The sequence below is a fragment of the Musca domestica genome, unplaced genomic scaffold, assembly GCF_030504385.1.
Source record: "Musca domestica strain aabys unplaced genomic scaffold, Musca_domestica.polishedcontigs.V.1.1 2, whole genome shotgun sequence".
Lineage (NCBI taxonomy): Eukaryota > Metazoa > Arthropoda > Insecta > Diptera > Muscidae > Musca > Musca domestica.
In genome coordinates, this window is record NW_026712249.1 from 29,811,581 (window position 1) to 29,825,731 (window position 14,151).

A 14,151-nucleotide genomic window follows, 5' to 3' on the forward strand; every position below is an offset into this window, starting at 1 on the left:
TCACTGTACCATCGGCTGTGCGTTTTTATTGTATCAAAGCGTGTTTTAATTTTTTGGTCAACTTTTTGGTACGAAAAAAAAAACCGAAACAGTAACAACACTCTTTCGAAACGCTGATCCCACTGCACAGTGGTCGAGGTCGTATGGGAACAGCGGCCAAAAATACTTTCAGTGCAGATATCAATATGATTCTTTGGTTATGGTACCTTAATGGGATAAAAATAAAAAATGTGACAAAATGAATATGGTCGATGCATGTTTTGGCATGGTCGCCTTACAACGTACCTCCCGAATAATGATTATTTGCCCAATTTTTATCACATTTCTACACTAGATTGTTCAGTTATTTGACATTTTACGTTCAAAAGAGCTAAAAAATAGTCATACTGAAAATTATTTGGAACGACCCGCCTTCAGGTAGAGACCCCCTGTAAAGGTACCTCCAAAAGTAGAGGTATTTTTATACAAATCAATTCCAAATTTGATTATTTTTTTGTAAACAAAATAGACAATTTTTCTGTAAACAAAATAAACAATTCAATATAAAATTAAATCAAAGTTACTAATGGATATTTATAAATTTCAGTGTTATTCAAGTAAATCAAATGCAGATTTTAATAATATAGATTTTTTATTGATTGATAACGTTCGCTGACCCGTTATAAAAGGGTCAGAGCTCAGAAGAAGACGGTTAATAAGATCTGTGTTTGTTGAAACACGAGCATTTTTTCGGGTATGATTTAGTCGAAACTTTTTTATATCTTTGTTTCTAGACTCCACGGCCACCTCTTATAATTCTCTAATCGATACAATGACAAATTTATAATGTCGGGTGCATGTATTAAAATTTTATTAGCTGCGGGTGGAAGATAGTGCCATGGATATCTATTTGTTAACTCTTTAGCCGTTTCCTGTGCAGAGGCCTTAAATTTTTCGACATTAATATTATACCCAGAAGACAATGCAGGCAACATTATTGAACACCCCTCAATTATATCCTTATCAATCCCAAACAACAAAAACATATCCTATGTCACTAGCACCATAGAACTGACAAAATTGGAGCGAAGTCACTTCAGTATATTGGGCATAACATACAAATCTGACAAAATCTGAAAGTTAAATTAGCACTTCTAGAATCTTATGACCATTACTAATGGCGTGAAAAAAATCACATTGGAGGATTCAGGGGGGAAAACAATTATAACTTTAACTGAAATCCAATTTTATTTTCAAAATTAATCTTAAAGGACACTCAGAACACTCACATCGTCTATATTATACACAACTACTAAACACACAAATTACTGCACTAAAAATAAGTCAATACCTTGCTTTTCAATAATTATGCCAAGAATTGTTATTTTAAAATGTATTTAATTTTGTAATACAGATCTATTTTTACTCTTTTTTTTACTGATCCCCTAAAAAAAACATCTAACTACATTTTCTCTTTTTTGATGCTATTTTCGAAGTGTCCCGTTAGAATGAAGCCAAGATTATTATGTTTTCTAAAAAGCTTAACCTCTTAAGAGTTCATGTGTACACATTTGACAATAAATATCTGATTTTCATTTTTTTAATTTTGGCCAATGGCAGCGACCACTGTGCACTGGTATGCACATCATTGATTTTGTTGTGAACATTTTCCGTGTGTGTAACAGAAATCGCATTCGGATATTCGACATCATCGTTGAGTGGAGTAGGTTTGTGTATTGTGTACGAGCAATACATGTGTTTTTGTACATACATATATATGTATTTCTGTATGTCGATAAAAATGTATTGAATTGCTGCTGCATGCCACATAAAACGTAATAAAAGTGTAAATTTATGATCAATACAAATAGATCGATTTTGTTTGATTACATGATAAAGCGTGCGATTACTTAGCATTTTCTTTTACTCTTTTCTTTGCCAGCTTTAATAAAAATACAAATTTTATTGTTGCGAAACCTTACAGAAAGTCTATAAACAAATGAAAATATTATTGGTGGTATTGCAGTCGTTTAGGATATTACAAGAGGGAGATGGGTGAAATGATAATGGAAATATACTGCTCAATGTTGTGCGTTTTGCGAGTAAGGGATTTCTCTCAGAGAGCATTTCATATTTTGCTCTTTTACTACATTTACAGTAAAACAGAGGAACGAAGCAGAATAAAAATGACGAATGAATGATAGAAATAACCGCTCAAATGTCAAGCAGGCTAACATGGTCAGTGCTTTTAAATGTTTAGCATGGACGCGTAACGTACTTATTAGGCCTTAAAGTTGAAGTACATAAAAAGCTTGAAGTCATGGCTAGGCATATTAATGTCAAATGATAATGGAAAACGACGCCAGGATTTTAGTGCGGCTCTGTAATCCCTTTATGAAATGTCACAAAATAAGCTTGAAGTGATAGCTTCTTATGTACTTACACCTTTATGTTCAGATTAAACGGCATCTTTAATGTCAATCACTTCATTTTAATAGTATCAGGATCTCGATAATGTAGAAAAACCGCGGCTTTCCATTTATTTTCTTATTTTTTTTTTAATTAAATATTTTGAGAAATGTGTCAACAACACAAAACAATGTGTTGCTCTTGCTATTAGTAAATTTGAGGTTGTGTTTTTTTTTCAAATTCTGTCCTGTGATTATTGTATCATGTCTATTCTCACCCCAATTGTCTTGCTATTGCCCTACGTCTACATTGAAACACATTACCATGATCTATTATAGTTCTCCAAAACTAAAAATCATTGTTAATGACATAATTAAAAACATTCTCTAACATATTGTTTTATTAATTTCAAAAAATAGTTGTAGGCAATAATAAATTATGGCTATTAATCATTGTTGGCAATCAAAAAATCTTTCAAAATTTTGACGCAACAATTATCGCCTTTATTAGCTGAATAATGATCAGCAATTTGTTTTTTTTTTTTCTGAATGATATATTATTAAGACATTAAACATTAAAAAAAAACAAATATTAATAATAACTAAAATATGTGTCCTAACCTGGCGTTTATACCAAACAAATTGTATTGAATCAGAGTTGTGTTTTACTACCGCATAAACATTGATTTCGTAAATGACAGTTAGCGCACCTTTAGACTTCTAAATTCACTCGATTTCAAATGTCCATAGCGTATACGCTATTTGAAAAAAAGTTTGAAAAACTTTAAAACATGTGGTTGCATGACTTTTCCTTCTTAATTATATCATGGGAATAAAAAATGAATAAAGGTGAGAATACATAAAAGGCTCTTTTGTCTGGCTTAAGTCATTGGCTGTCTTCTACGGAAAAAATCGAACTAAATCAACCTAAACTCCTTTGTTCTTCTACGAAGAAGCCAGCCGATTATTTTTTTAATTGAATCAGAGTTGTGTTTTCTACTACCACATAAACATTGATTTCGTAAATGACACTTGGAGCACATTTAGACTTTTAAATTAAATTTCAAATATCCATAACGTATACGCTATTTGAAAAAAAAATGTTGGAAATTTTTTAAAACATATGAGTGCATGATTTTACCTTCTTAATTATATCATGGGAATAAAACACGAATAAAGGTGAGAATACATAAAAGAAAAGAATTTTGACAATTAAATCATGCACTTTAGCTTTGTAAAGTCAGAGTAAAATGACAGCAAACAAATGATAAAATACATATTGATTACCATGGTAGAAGAATATAGGTGGACGCATCGACACAGCTGCTGGGACAATGAACTGTCAAACTAATTTTGAAATTGAAAAGTATTTAAAATTGTGGAAAAACTCGAATTATAATAACCTCCAAATGACGTCGTATAAGAAAACATATAAAAATCTACTTATAATTGAAAAAAAAAAACATTTACATTTTTTGACATATCAATGCTCCCAATCGTTGATACATCTACCTATATTCTTCTGCCATGTTGATTACAGCGAACAAGTTATGTTTACACACATGTTTTTACAAATATAATGAATTTAAAACTTCAATAATCCAAAAAGAAAAAATGGAATGCGGATATACCTTTTCTGTTTATCTTTACTTTTGTCCAATATGCCTAGACACACACACATATATATTTATTTGAGAGAGTATTTTTCCCATATTAAAGCGAATAATAATATTCAATTTTGTTTGTAAACAATTTTGTATTATGTTTTCTACACAAATCAATGTCAAATCAATCAAATTATTTGTGCCCATTAGTCATACCGCCATTCAAACGGAGGGAAAAGGAAAATTTCCACTGTTGCATGAGTCGAAAAAAGGAAAAACAATTGTGGTAATAATTCAATGTAAACAAAAGTCGCCAAAGATCACAAAAACAAATGTTGCTGAGTTCCCTGAACTTAAATTAAAATGTTCACATTATTGAGTTTTCACGTGTTATTCAATAAATCACCTTGTCATTTGGAAAAAATAACTAAGGTGGTTTAAAGAAAGCTGTCAATGGTAGCCAGACGGCGCCTGTCACCTACAAGGAAACTTAAAAAAAACAAACAATTATCCATGGTAGAATAATATAGGTAGACGCATCGACACAGCTGCTAGGACAATGAACTGTCAAACCAATTTTGGAATTGAAAATGTTGAATGAAAAATTGTTTAAATTTGTAAAAATTGTTGAAAAACACGAATTATAATAACCTCCAAATGACGTCGTATAAGAAAACATATAAAAATCTACTTATATTTGAAAAAACATTTAAATTTTTTTGACATATCAATGCCCCCAAGCGTTGATGCATTTACCTGTATTCTTCTGTCATGCAATTATCTTAGTTAAAACATGTTTACATATGTGAAATCCAAGAGATTTTTCCCCTTACTGTCTGCACAGAAAGTAAGTTCCCACCTCTGAATTGTATGTTTACAATGGAGTTATGAATAGCCATGGTAAAATTAAGAAATTAAAATTAAGAAAGTAAGTAAATAAAATTTATTTTTTTAATTAGTGATTTTTTTTTTTTTTTTTTTTTTTTTTGAAAATCACTTGTCGTACAATCATTTGAACGACGTCATATAAGAAAACGTTTTGAAATCCATTTATTTTAGCAGATATATATTTTAATAGTTTTTACATATTAATGTCTGCGAGTGTTGATACATCTACCTGTATTCTTATACCATGATAATAGAAGTAGCCCCACATCAAACAGCTGGTGGTACAATGGACTGTCAAAAAAATTTTAAAATCATATATTTGAATGAAAAAATATTAAATAATAATAAGTTAGTAAGTTAAATTACTTGAAAAATACATATCTTAACAAGCTCATTTAAGAATATATGTAAAACACACATTATTTTCGCAGATTTTTTAAAAAATATTTTTGACATATCAATGTCTTATATCATACCAATGACTTTAGTGTTACGGAATGAATTGAATAAATAAATGTTCACAAGTATTGATTGTTCTGTCATGATGGAAAGGAATAATTGTAGATAATAAGGTATGTTCCAGAACTACGAGAACCGATTCTGCCTTTATGATATCGAAGAAAATTGGAAAACTTGTAGATTCTTGCAAGTACTGGAACAGAGCAATAATAAACATATGATTGCAAAGTGTTGCCTTCTCAATCTTACCATGTATGTAAGCATTTAATTTCCGATGTATTACCATGAGCAAATGTTATTTTAGGATTGTTTATAAGAATGACTTGTCTCTTAGGATTTCGAAAGAAAATTTAAGGTGATTTATATATAGAACTGAATAGTGCATTTGATTTTATTTGAAAAATCACCAAGTGAAATTGATTTTAATGGAATGTCAAGTTCGCTGTTTGACAGATTATCCAATTTTGTTCGTTCAAATTCGAGCTCAAAAAACTTCCAGCGCATTTTTTGTTTATCGCAATACTGTTAAACGGATTTAAGCATTTGGGAGTATTTTTTACTTGTTTTACAATGTTATGTATATTTTTATGTTATATCTTATATTGAAGCCCGATAAAATAGAAGCCTTTTCCATTTCTACCCAATGTGCAAGGATTTGTTGTATGGCTTTTTGCACGTGTAAAGTAAAAAAAAAAAAACAAAGCAAGCGATTTTTTCTACAATCGCACATTGGCCACACTGCCACGTTGACGTTCAATTGGTTTAATTGACAGCACAAAACAATTTTCTCCTGAAATGTTGTGACTCTGTGAAAAAAAGGATAAGGCAGTGAGATACACTTTTTCACACAAAAATAAGCAAGTACAACAAATCCAATATCCAATAGCGGAATAATGTCTAAAATATAATAGTTAAATTGTTAAAAATAACGCTATAAATAAAAGCGATACACAGAGCTATATGTAAATCAGCTGAAGTGGCAGCTGTTTGCACACATCAATCCAACCAAACGCAACAATAGAAAGTGAAGTAGTGGTAATTGTGGTCACATATTCTCTTTGCTTGGAAAGCACGCTACGAAAAGACCAAAAGGAACGATGTCGAATGGTAACCGTGGACCTGGACCCATACCCAATCGATGGTTGTACTGTCCACGTAAAAGTGAAGGCATTATTGCGGAGAAATTCATAGCTTTTAAAACGCCATTGAGTGCAGCATTCGATGAACAGATGCCCATGGAGTGTTTGTTTCATCCGGAAATGATTTTCGGCTATTGTAAAACATTGAAACTGAACTTGGGTCTGTGGATTGATTTGACAAATACCAAACGGTTTTATGACCGTGGTGTGGTCGAGGCCAAGGGCACACAATATGTTAAGTTGCAATGTCGCGGCCATGGTGAGACACCATCACCCGAACAAACACAATCCTTCATCGAGATTGTGGATAACTTTATTAACGATCGTCCATTTGATCTGATTGGTGTACATTGTACCCATGGTTTTAATCGAACCGGTTTCCTAATTGCATCCTATTTGGTGGAACGTTTGGACTTCTCTGTGGAGGCAGCCTTGGCTATGTTTAGTAAAATACGACCACCGGGTATATATAAACAGGATTATATAAATGAGTTGTACAGACGTTATGATGACGAAGAAGATGCACCGCCAGCACCTGAATTGCCTGGCTGGTGTTTGGAGTATGATGATTCGGATCGTGGCAATAAACGTAAATACGAAGAAACAGCACACTCCTCAAACTCACAGATGGCCAAGGCAGCACGTTCTGCACATTCCAATGGTAGCTTAGGTCTAATAGATTCCTTAGATGATGGTGGTGATAACGAAGCCGAGGATGGTGACGATCAAGCGGATGGCGATGATGCCAATGAAGCAGATGGTGATGGAAATGACAACGGCGGCGAAGGAGGTGGTACCTCAGCCAATGGCAAACCAAGAAAGAAAAAACGTCATGAACTTATGATTAAAAATGCCAAATTTATGGATGGTGTACCGGGTGTTACCTGGGTCAGTGATCAACCCCGTTTGGGTGATTTACAGCAAAAAGTTCAAGACATGTGTGGTTGGAAGAAAAGTGGATTTCCGGGTTGTCAGCCGGTTTCAATGGATCGTCAAAATATGAAGCGTTTACAGGAGATACCATATCGTGTCTCATGGAAGGCGGATGGTACAAGGTGAGCTAGTTAAATATGTATTAAGGTTCCTTCTAGAGGTAAAAGGCCTGCACTTGTATTGAAGCTTACCCTGAGAAGAATTCTTAAATCTGTTTGAGATTTCCAGTAAAAATATTTATTATTCTTTCTTTTCCAGATATATGATGTTAATCAATAAACGCGATGAAATCTTCTTTATCGATCGCAACAACTCCGTGTTCGAAGTGGAGAATTTGACCTTTTTAAAATACAATAACTTGAATGAACATCTAGAGGATACGCTATTGGACGGGGTATGTAACGAATAACACATTTTCCATTTCCAAGTATTAATATTTTTGATTTTCTAAATTACAGGAAATGGTTTTGGATAAATACAATGGGCAGATTACACCGCGTTACCTCATCTATGACATTATTAAAATTGGTAATCGTGATATTGGCAAGGAGAATTTCTATCCCAATCGATTGCAATGCATTGACATGGAGATCATTATGCCACGTCATAAGGCCATAGAAAAAGGAATTATAAATCGTCCATCGGAACCATTTAGTTTGCGTAAGAAAGATTTTTGGGACATAAGGCAATCGGCCTCACTGCTGGGAGAAAAGTTTGCCAAAAGTTTGTGTCACGAACCCGATGGTCTAATATTTCAACCATCTGAACAGCCATATACAGCTGGGGTTTGTCCAGATGTTTTCAAATGGAAACCGTTGGATATGAATTCAGTTGATTTTCGTTTAAAAGTGCACACAGAATCTGGACCAGGGTATGACGTATTTTTTATCTTAATTTAGCTGTTAATATAATTGAATTTCATCCACAGAATTCTTCCCCGCAAAGTATGTTATCTTTTCGTTGGTGGTCATGATCCACCATTTGCCCAAATGGCCCACACAAAATCAATTAAAGCAATGAATTTAGATAATAAAATTGTTGAATGTACCATTAATGGTCAAGGCCAATGGGAGTTGATGCGAGAACGTACGGATAAAACAATGCCCAACAGTTATAATACTGCCATGTGTAAGTGTAAATCCGACAAAAAGACCCTCAAAGACGTTGAACCTTAATTAATAATGTAACTCTTTTTAGCTGTCATCGAGAGCATACGTAATCCTGTAACAAAAGATATTCTACTACATTTCATTCACCACAATGGCTATAGGAATGATAATGACATGATGCCACCGCCACGTAGCAATAATCAACACCATCATCATAACAATCAACAGCATCATCATCAGAGGCAACATCAACAACAACAGCAGCAGCAGCGTCAACACTATCAACAGCCACAACAAGTTCGGCCACCTCCTAATTAATAGTTTTAAGAATTTTTGTGATATTTCCAAATATCTCGAAAAGGAAATATTGCCAAAACAAAAAAAAATCCTCAAAAACACACTCATGTCCACACAAACAAAAAAGACAGAAAATGTCGATTTTTTAACACAAAAAAAAGAAGAAATTAGTTTTAATTGAAATTTTCAACTTAATCAACATTGATAGTGACAAAGTTAACTATCCTTAACAAAACAAAATAAATACAACAACAACAAATCAAGACAATGTAATGTATGGAACCATTAAGAATACCAAATCATCAATCGTATTTGTTGGTTTTTGTTAAAATGAAATTAAATTTGAATTGGATTTTTTGGCGTTTTGCAAGAACAACAGTTATGGGTGAGTTGAAATCTTATTAAAATTTGGTAAATATGCAGGGTGAGATGAAAAAACTACAACCAACTTCAGACTGCTGTCATTTCTAAGTCACTCGTCCGATAGCTGTTAAAATTATTCCAGTGACAGCTTATTATATTGTTTACAAGCTTACAAAAGCTTTTTGTTGAGTATTTTTCAGAAAGAATGTTATTCGTGGTGGAATTCAAGCGTGATAGTGTGATTTCTTAATATTTGATTAGATCGCTAGAAAATGTAAATAAAAATGTAAATAAAACTTTTATGTCTCGTACCATCGCTCGTTACCATGATACTGGTAGCGTAGCCCGACGTCAAGGAAGTGGTCGGAAGAAAACAGCAACATCAGCAGAAATGGTTCGAAAATTAAAGAAGCGACTTGATCGAAACCCGCGTCGCAGTGGCCGACGAGCTGAAATGGCTCGTGAGCTGAACATATCGCAATATTCCATTCGGCAAATATTGAAAAATGAGCTCGGGGTAAGTCATTGAAACTCCAAAAAGTGCAATAACTTACACCGCAACAGAAAGAAAATAGACTCAAAAGAGCTAAAGAGTTGCTTCGCTTGGCCGAAAGTGGTGAACTGACGAATTTGGTTTTCTCCGTGTCCGATGTGAAAACATTCGTTGTCCAGCAGTTTGTAAACAGACAATATAATCGTGTTTATTTGCCAAAGAGGTCAGCTGAAAATGTGCACCTTCGGTTGGCCACCACAACTCAAGCGCCGGCCATGGTGATGGTGTGGCCCGCCATAACAGCCGAAGTTCGCTCTTCGCTCGTGTTAATCGACCGTGGCATCAGAATAAATGTCGAATATTATGGCGAAAATATACTGAAGGGTGTATTAAAGCCTTGGGCACGCCAAAAATGTTAGCCGCAGACCTTGGGCATTCCAACAGGACTCAGCACGCGCCACCCAATAATGGTTACAAAATGTGGTTTCTCGCTTCATTTCCAGCGCACAATGGTCACCAAAATCTCCGGATACCAATCCGTTGGACTATTGTGTTTGGAGTATTTTGGAAAGCGAGGTAGACACTAAAAAATACCAAAGTGTCGATCACCCCAAGCAAGCGCTTCGCCGGGAATGGGCCAAAATACCGCAGAGCAACATTTGGGCAGCGTGCGACGGTTTCATTAGCCGTTTGAAGTCCAAAATTCGTGCCAAAGGTAACCAATTCGAACAAATCTAAACTTATTCTAAAATTTGATGCTATTTCCGACATTTTTTGCTTTCATTAAAAAAAAAATGTAAAAATTATGAAACACTTTTTTGCATTTTTTTCATCTCACCCTGTATAATTGATGTAGTATTTAGTCCCACGTCATTATTCAAAACACAGGAATGGGTCCTTAACCCGGGCAAACGGGTTAAGACAAAAGCTTTAAATTGGAAAACGAAGTTTCAAGTTTTTAAACTATCTCTTTGCTATTGAGAACAAAAAACGGGAAACAAAATCACTCCCTCAGTTCCGGAAATTTAATTTCTGGGCCACCAATTTATATTTTATCAAAAAAAAAAGAAAGCCCTTACATTGATTAATAAAGAAAAGCATTCAAGGTTCCTTATAATATATTCTTCAGAGAAGACTATGGTATTCCATAAAAACTTGTGAAAATTCTTAGAGAATAATCCTTAGAAAATTCGTTGTTTATAGCTCTGGAAATCCTTGAAATTTTGGCTTTCGTACTTTTTGAAAATAGTACTTACATAAGTCCTTGTTTGTAGCTCTGGAATTCATTGAAATTTTACTCTAAAATTCCCAATTTGAGATACTGGGAGTGCATGGGAAAATGTTCTTAAAATTCTACGTTCTTTAAATATTCTTCCCAAACATTTGTAATTGGACCAATTCAGATAGAAGAATATTCCTTAAACTTCCACGCTTAAGGCTAGGATGTTTCTTGAAAATCTAAGGCTCTGGTATTCACAAAAAAATATCTTTGAAAAATTCCCAATTTAAATCTATGCCACCTTAAAAACCCATTAAACTGAAAGATCTGCTATTGAATAAATATTTTTACAGAATTCAGAGAATTGGTATATTTTTAAAAAGTAGCTAAAAGTCCAAACTTAAAGACTCACATGTTCTCCGAAAATCCAAGGATCTAATACCAGATTTTTTTCAAAACTTTCACATTTAAAGCTCTTGCGTTTCTCAAAAGAATTTGGTGTTCTTTGGAAAAATATTCTTACAAAATCTCTAGTAATTCTACGTTTAAATCACTCTAATGTTCAAAAAATACTGCTGCTTAGTTTTTGTTATGAACTCCTTTGCACCCTTCCACAATGAAAACTCCAAAACACACTGTCTGTCTCATGGCCTCTAAACGTATAATTATTGTTCTAAATTTATTTAACAATAGCAGGTTCCATTCGTCATATATCATCTTAAAATACTGCCATTTTTGATGAGTTCCTCTTCCGTTACCAAGCCAATATTCTTTAAACACACCAAGGCTGCAGCTTGTTCAGCTTGTTTTTTATTCTTCGACCAAAATGTGGAACGATAACGTTTGCCATCAAATTTACAAATGGAACGAAATAGTTTATCTTTGCCTTCGGTATCGTAAACTGGTTGCAGTAGCTCATTTTTATTGGCATGTACATAGAGTACAGTTTTGGGAAATTGATCGTTCTCTGCAAAATAGTGATAGGTCGTTGTTAATGGGGTTTTGTTAAAATTGAAATATAGCTACTTACTTATATCATAGTTACATCTCAGGAAGGCAATATTCTCTTCAATTATATCTTTGTCTAACTCATCATTTTCATTGTCATTTTCTAGTTTGGCTTTTTTCGCCACTGTCTCTAGTATTTCGGAGTCAGGTACTTGACCGGGTATTACTTTTCTTCTACCAAATGTACCTTTGGTATGTAATTCTAATTCCTTTTGGCGGCAGTAATCGCCCATATTCCAAATATCACTGGAATTGTATGAAAGAAAAGAGGATGAATTAGTACTCGTAATTGACTAGGCGCAGAACAGTTCATAATTTAAAAAGTCGAGATTTTCTGCTGAAAGTCAGGCGGTAGAATGTCCTGAGGTTGCTCCACTTTTAAAGTTCGGAACTCAACAGTTATTTTTAAAGGTCTCACTTATGCGAGACCTTAACACCTACCACATTTGTTGCATTGTCTGCGACTTTAAAAACAATTTCCCCCTTGGCGTCTCCTGTTGTTCACGCATGATGCTTTGTATACCATATTTGGTGTTGTGCGGTGGATTATCATAGTCGACGCTTAACTTCAAATATCTGCAAATCAAGTCATCCATTTCTAATAAACCTAAAACAGAACATGCCCAATTAAAAAATAAACAACTTTTTAAAAAATTTCCACACTCTTACCCTCTTTCCTAAATATCGAAACATTCATTTGTGCCGCTCGTGCCACCATAATGCTCGATGCGCCACATAGATCACGAAATTTCAAAATATCTGTATATTTTTCAATATCTCGTGATCCACCATTACAGATAACCGGTATATCGAGGTGTTTCACTATTTCACGTATCACATCCGGATGTGGACTATGTTGTGGTCTTTCGTCACGGGTGCGGGCATGTATACCAATGGCTGATATACCAGTGCCGGCCAATTTCTTTACCAATTCTATGGTATCCTCAAGATTTGGTAATATTCTTATTTTACACGTCACCGGAATATCCAAATTATCAACTAAAGTCTTTAGAATGTGACAGGCCTTTTCGGGCTGGGCCAACAAAGCCACTCCCATGCCACCCTTAATGGAAAACTCCTTGGGACAGCCCATATTTATGTCTAAGCCAGAGATATCATATTGTATTTTCTTGCCCACAGCCAATGCCCGTTCGGCATCGCTGGTACCCATTTGTAATACCAGTCGTGATTTTTCCAACTCACAGGTACGAAAACTGACTGTGCCATCTGAGGGATCAACATAATCTATTGTACCCAATGCCTCTGAAAACAAAAAGCAAAACATACAAAATTATTCTGCAAACGAACAATGTGCCACAACCAACCTACCATTAACACTTCTCACACATTTTATTAATTTCAAGTCAATCAATTCCTCTGTGTAAACTATATCAGCTCCCATTTCCAAGGCCAAAAGACGTGTGGGTAATGTCCCCACCCTTACCATGGGTGCTAATATAATTTTATTACTATAATCCAGTTTTCCCGCTGTCATTTTTGTCAAACGAGCCCACAAAGTTCTCCAAACCATTCAATCCACCAAGTCACTGACCAAAACAACACATGGCAGTGGTACTACCAAATTTAAAAACGTTCCAAATGATATACATTACAAAGGCACAAGAGAACGGCCGATAAAATATAAAAAGAAAGCAAATGGACCGAGTTTACGAATGAGAAGAGAAAGAAGATAGACGAAACGAACGAGAGAGAGGTATAAGGTACGATAATGATAAAATCGATTTTTCTATAGTTTAACATGATAGATAACATAGCTGTTAACTTGGCAATTGAAGTGATGAAGCGGTAGTTCAATTTGTTTTTGGCGCCAAAACAAATGCTGTTTCTTTTTAATTAGAAAAAGTAAAGAATTCGGAATTTCCAATAGTATTTGAGTTTATTAGGAATATTCATAAATAATTTATAACAAATATTGAGAAAATATGTATACATGCGAGCGTAAATGAGATGGAGAGAAATGCACAAGACAAGCCATGGTAGAAAAATGCAGGTAGATGCATCAACGCTTGGGAGCATTGATCTGTCAAAATTTTTTAATTTCTTTTCAAATATAAGTAGATTTTTATATGTTTTCTTATACGACGTCATTCTGAGGATATTATAATACTCGTTTTTCTACAATTTTTACAAATTTAAATAATTTTTCATTCAACATTTTCAATTCCAAATTTGGTTTGACAGTTCACCGTCCTAGCAGCTGTGTCGATGCGTCTATCTATATTCTTCTACCA

At 34.2% G+C, this 14,151-nt stretch overlaps 2 protein-coding genes across 2 annotated transcripts; one reads left to right on the forward strand and one right to left on the reverse strand.

Moving 5' to 3' along the window:
- The first annotated feature begins 6,072 nt into the window (after window positions 1-6,072).
- LOC101893695 (mRNA-capping enzyme) lies at window positions 6,073-8,962 on the forward strand. The gene is made up of 5 exons (XM_005182277.4): window positions 6,073-7,532; window positions 7,669-7,804; window positions 7,869-8,281; window positions 8,339-8,538; window positions 8,608-8,962. The coding sequence occupies exons 1-5, from the start codon at window positions 6,436-6,438 to the stop codon at window positions 8,835-8,837; spliced, it is 2,076 nt and encodes a 691-aa protein (XP_005182334.2). The 5' UTR covers window positions 6,073-6,435; the 3' UTR covers window positions 8,838-8,962.
- Window positions 8,963-11,533: 2,571 nt separating this feature from the next.
- LOC101893979 (tRNA-dihydrouridine(20) synthase [NAD(P)+]-like) lies at window positions 11,534-13,497 on the reverse strand. The gene is made up of 5 exons (XM_005182279.4): window positions 13,229-13,497; window positions 12,569-13,162; window positions 12,341-12,506; window positions 11,922-12,145; window positions 11,534-11,858 (listed from the first exon to the last, which is right to left on the reverse strand). The coding sequence occupies exons 1-5, from the start codon at window positions 13,428-13,430 to the stop codon at window positions 11,605-11,607; spliced, it is 1,440 nt and encodes a 479-aa protein (XP_005182336.2). The 5' UTR covers window positions 13,431-13,497; the 3' UTR covers window positions 11,534-11,604.
- Between the last annotated feature and the right edge of the window lie 654 nt (window positions 13,498-14,151).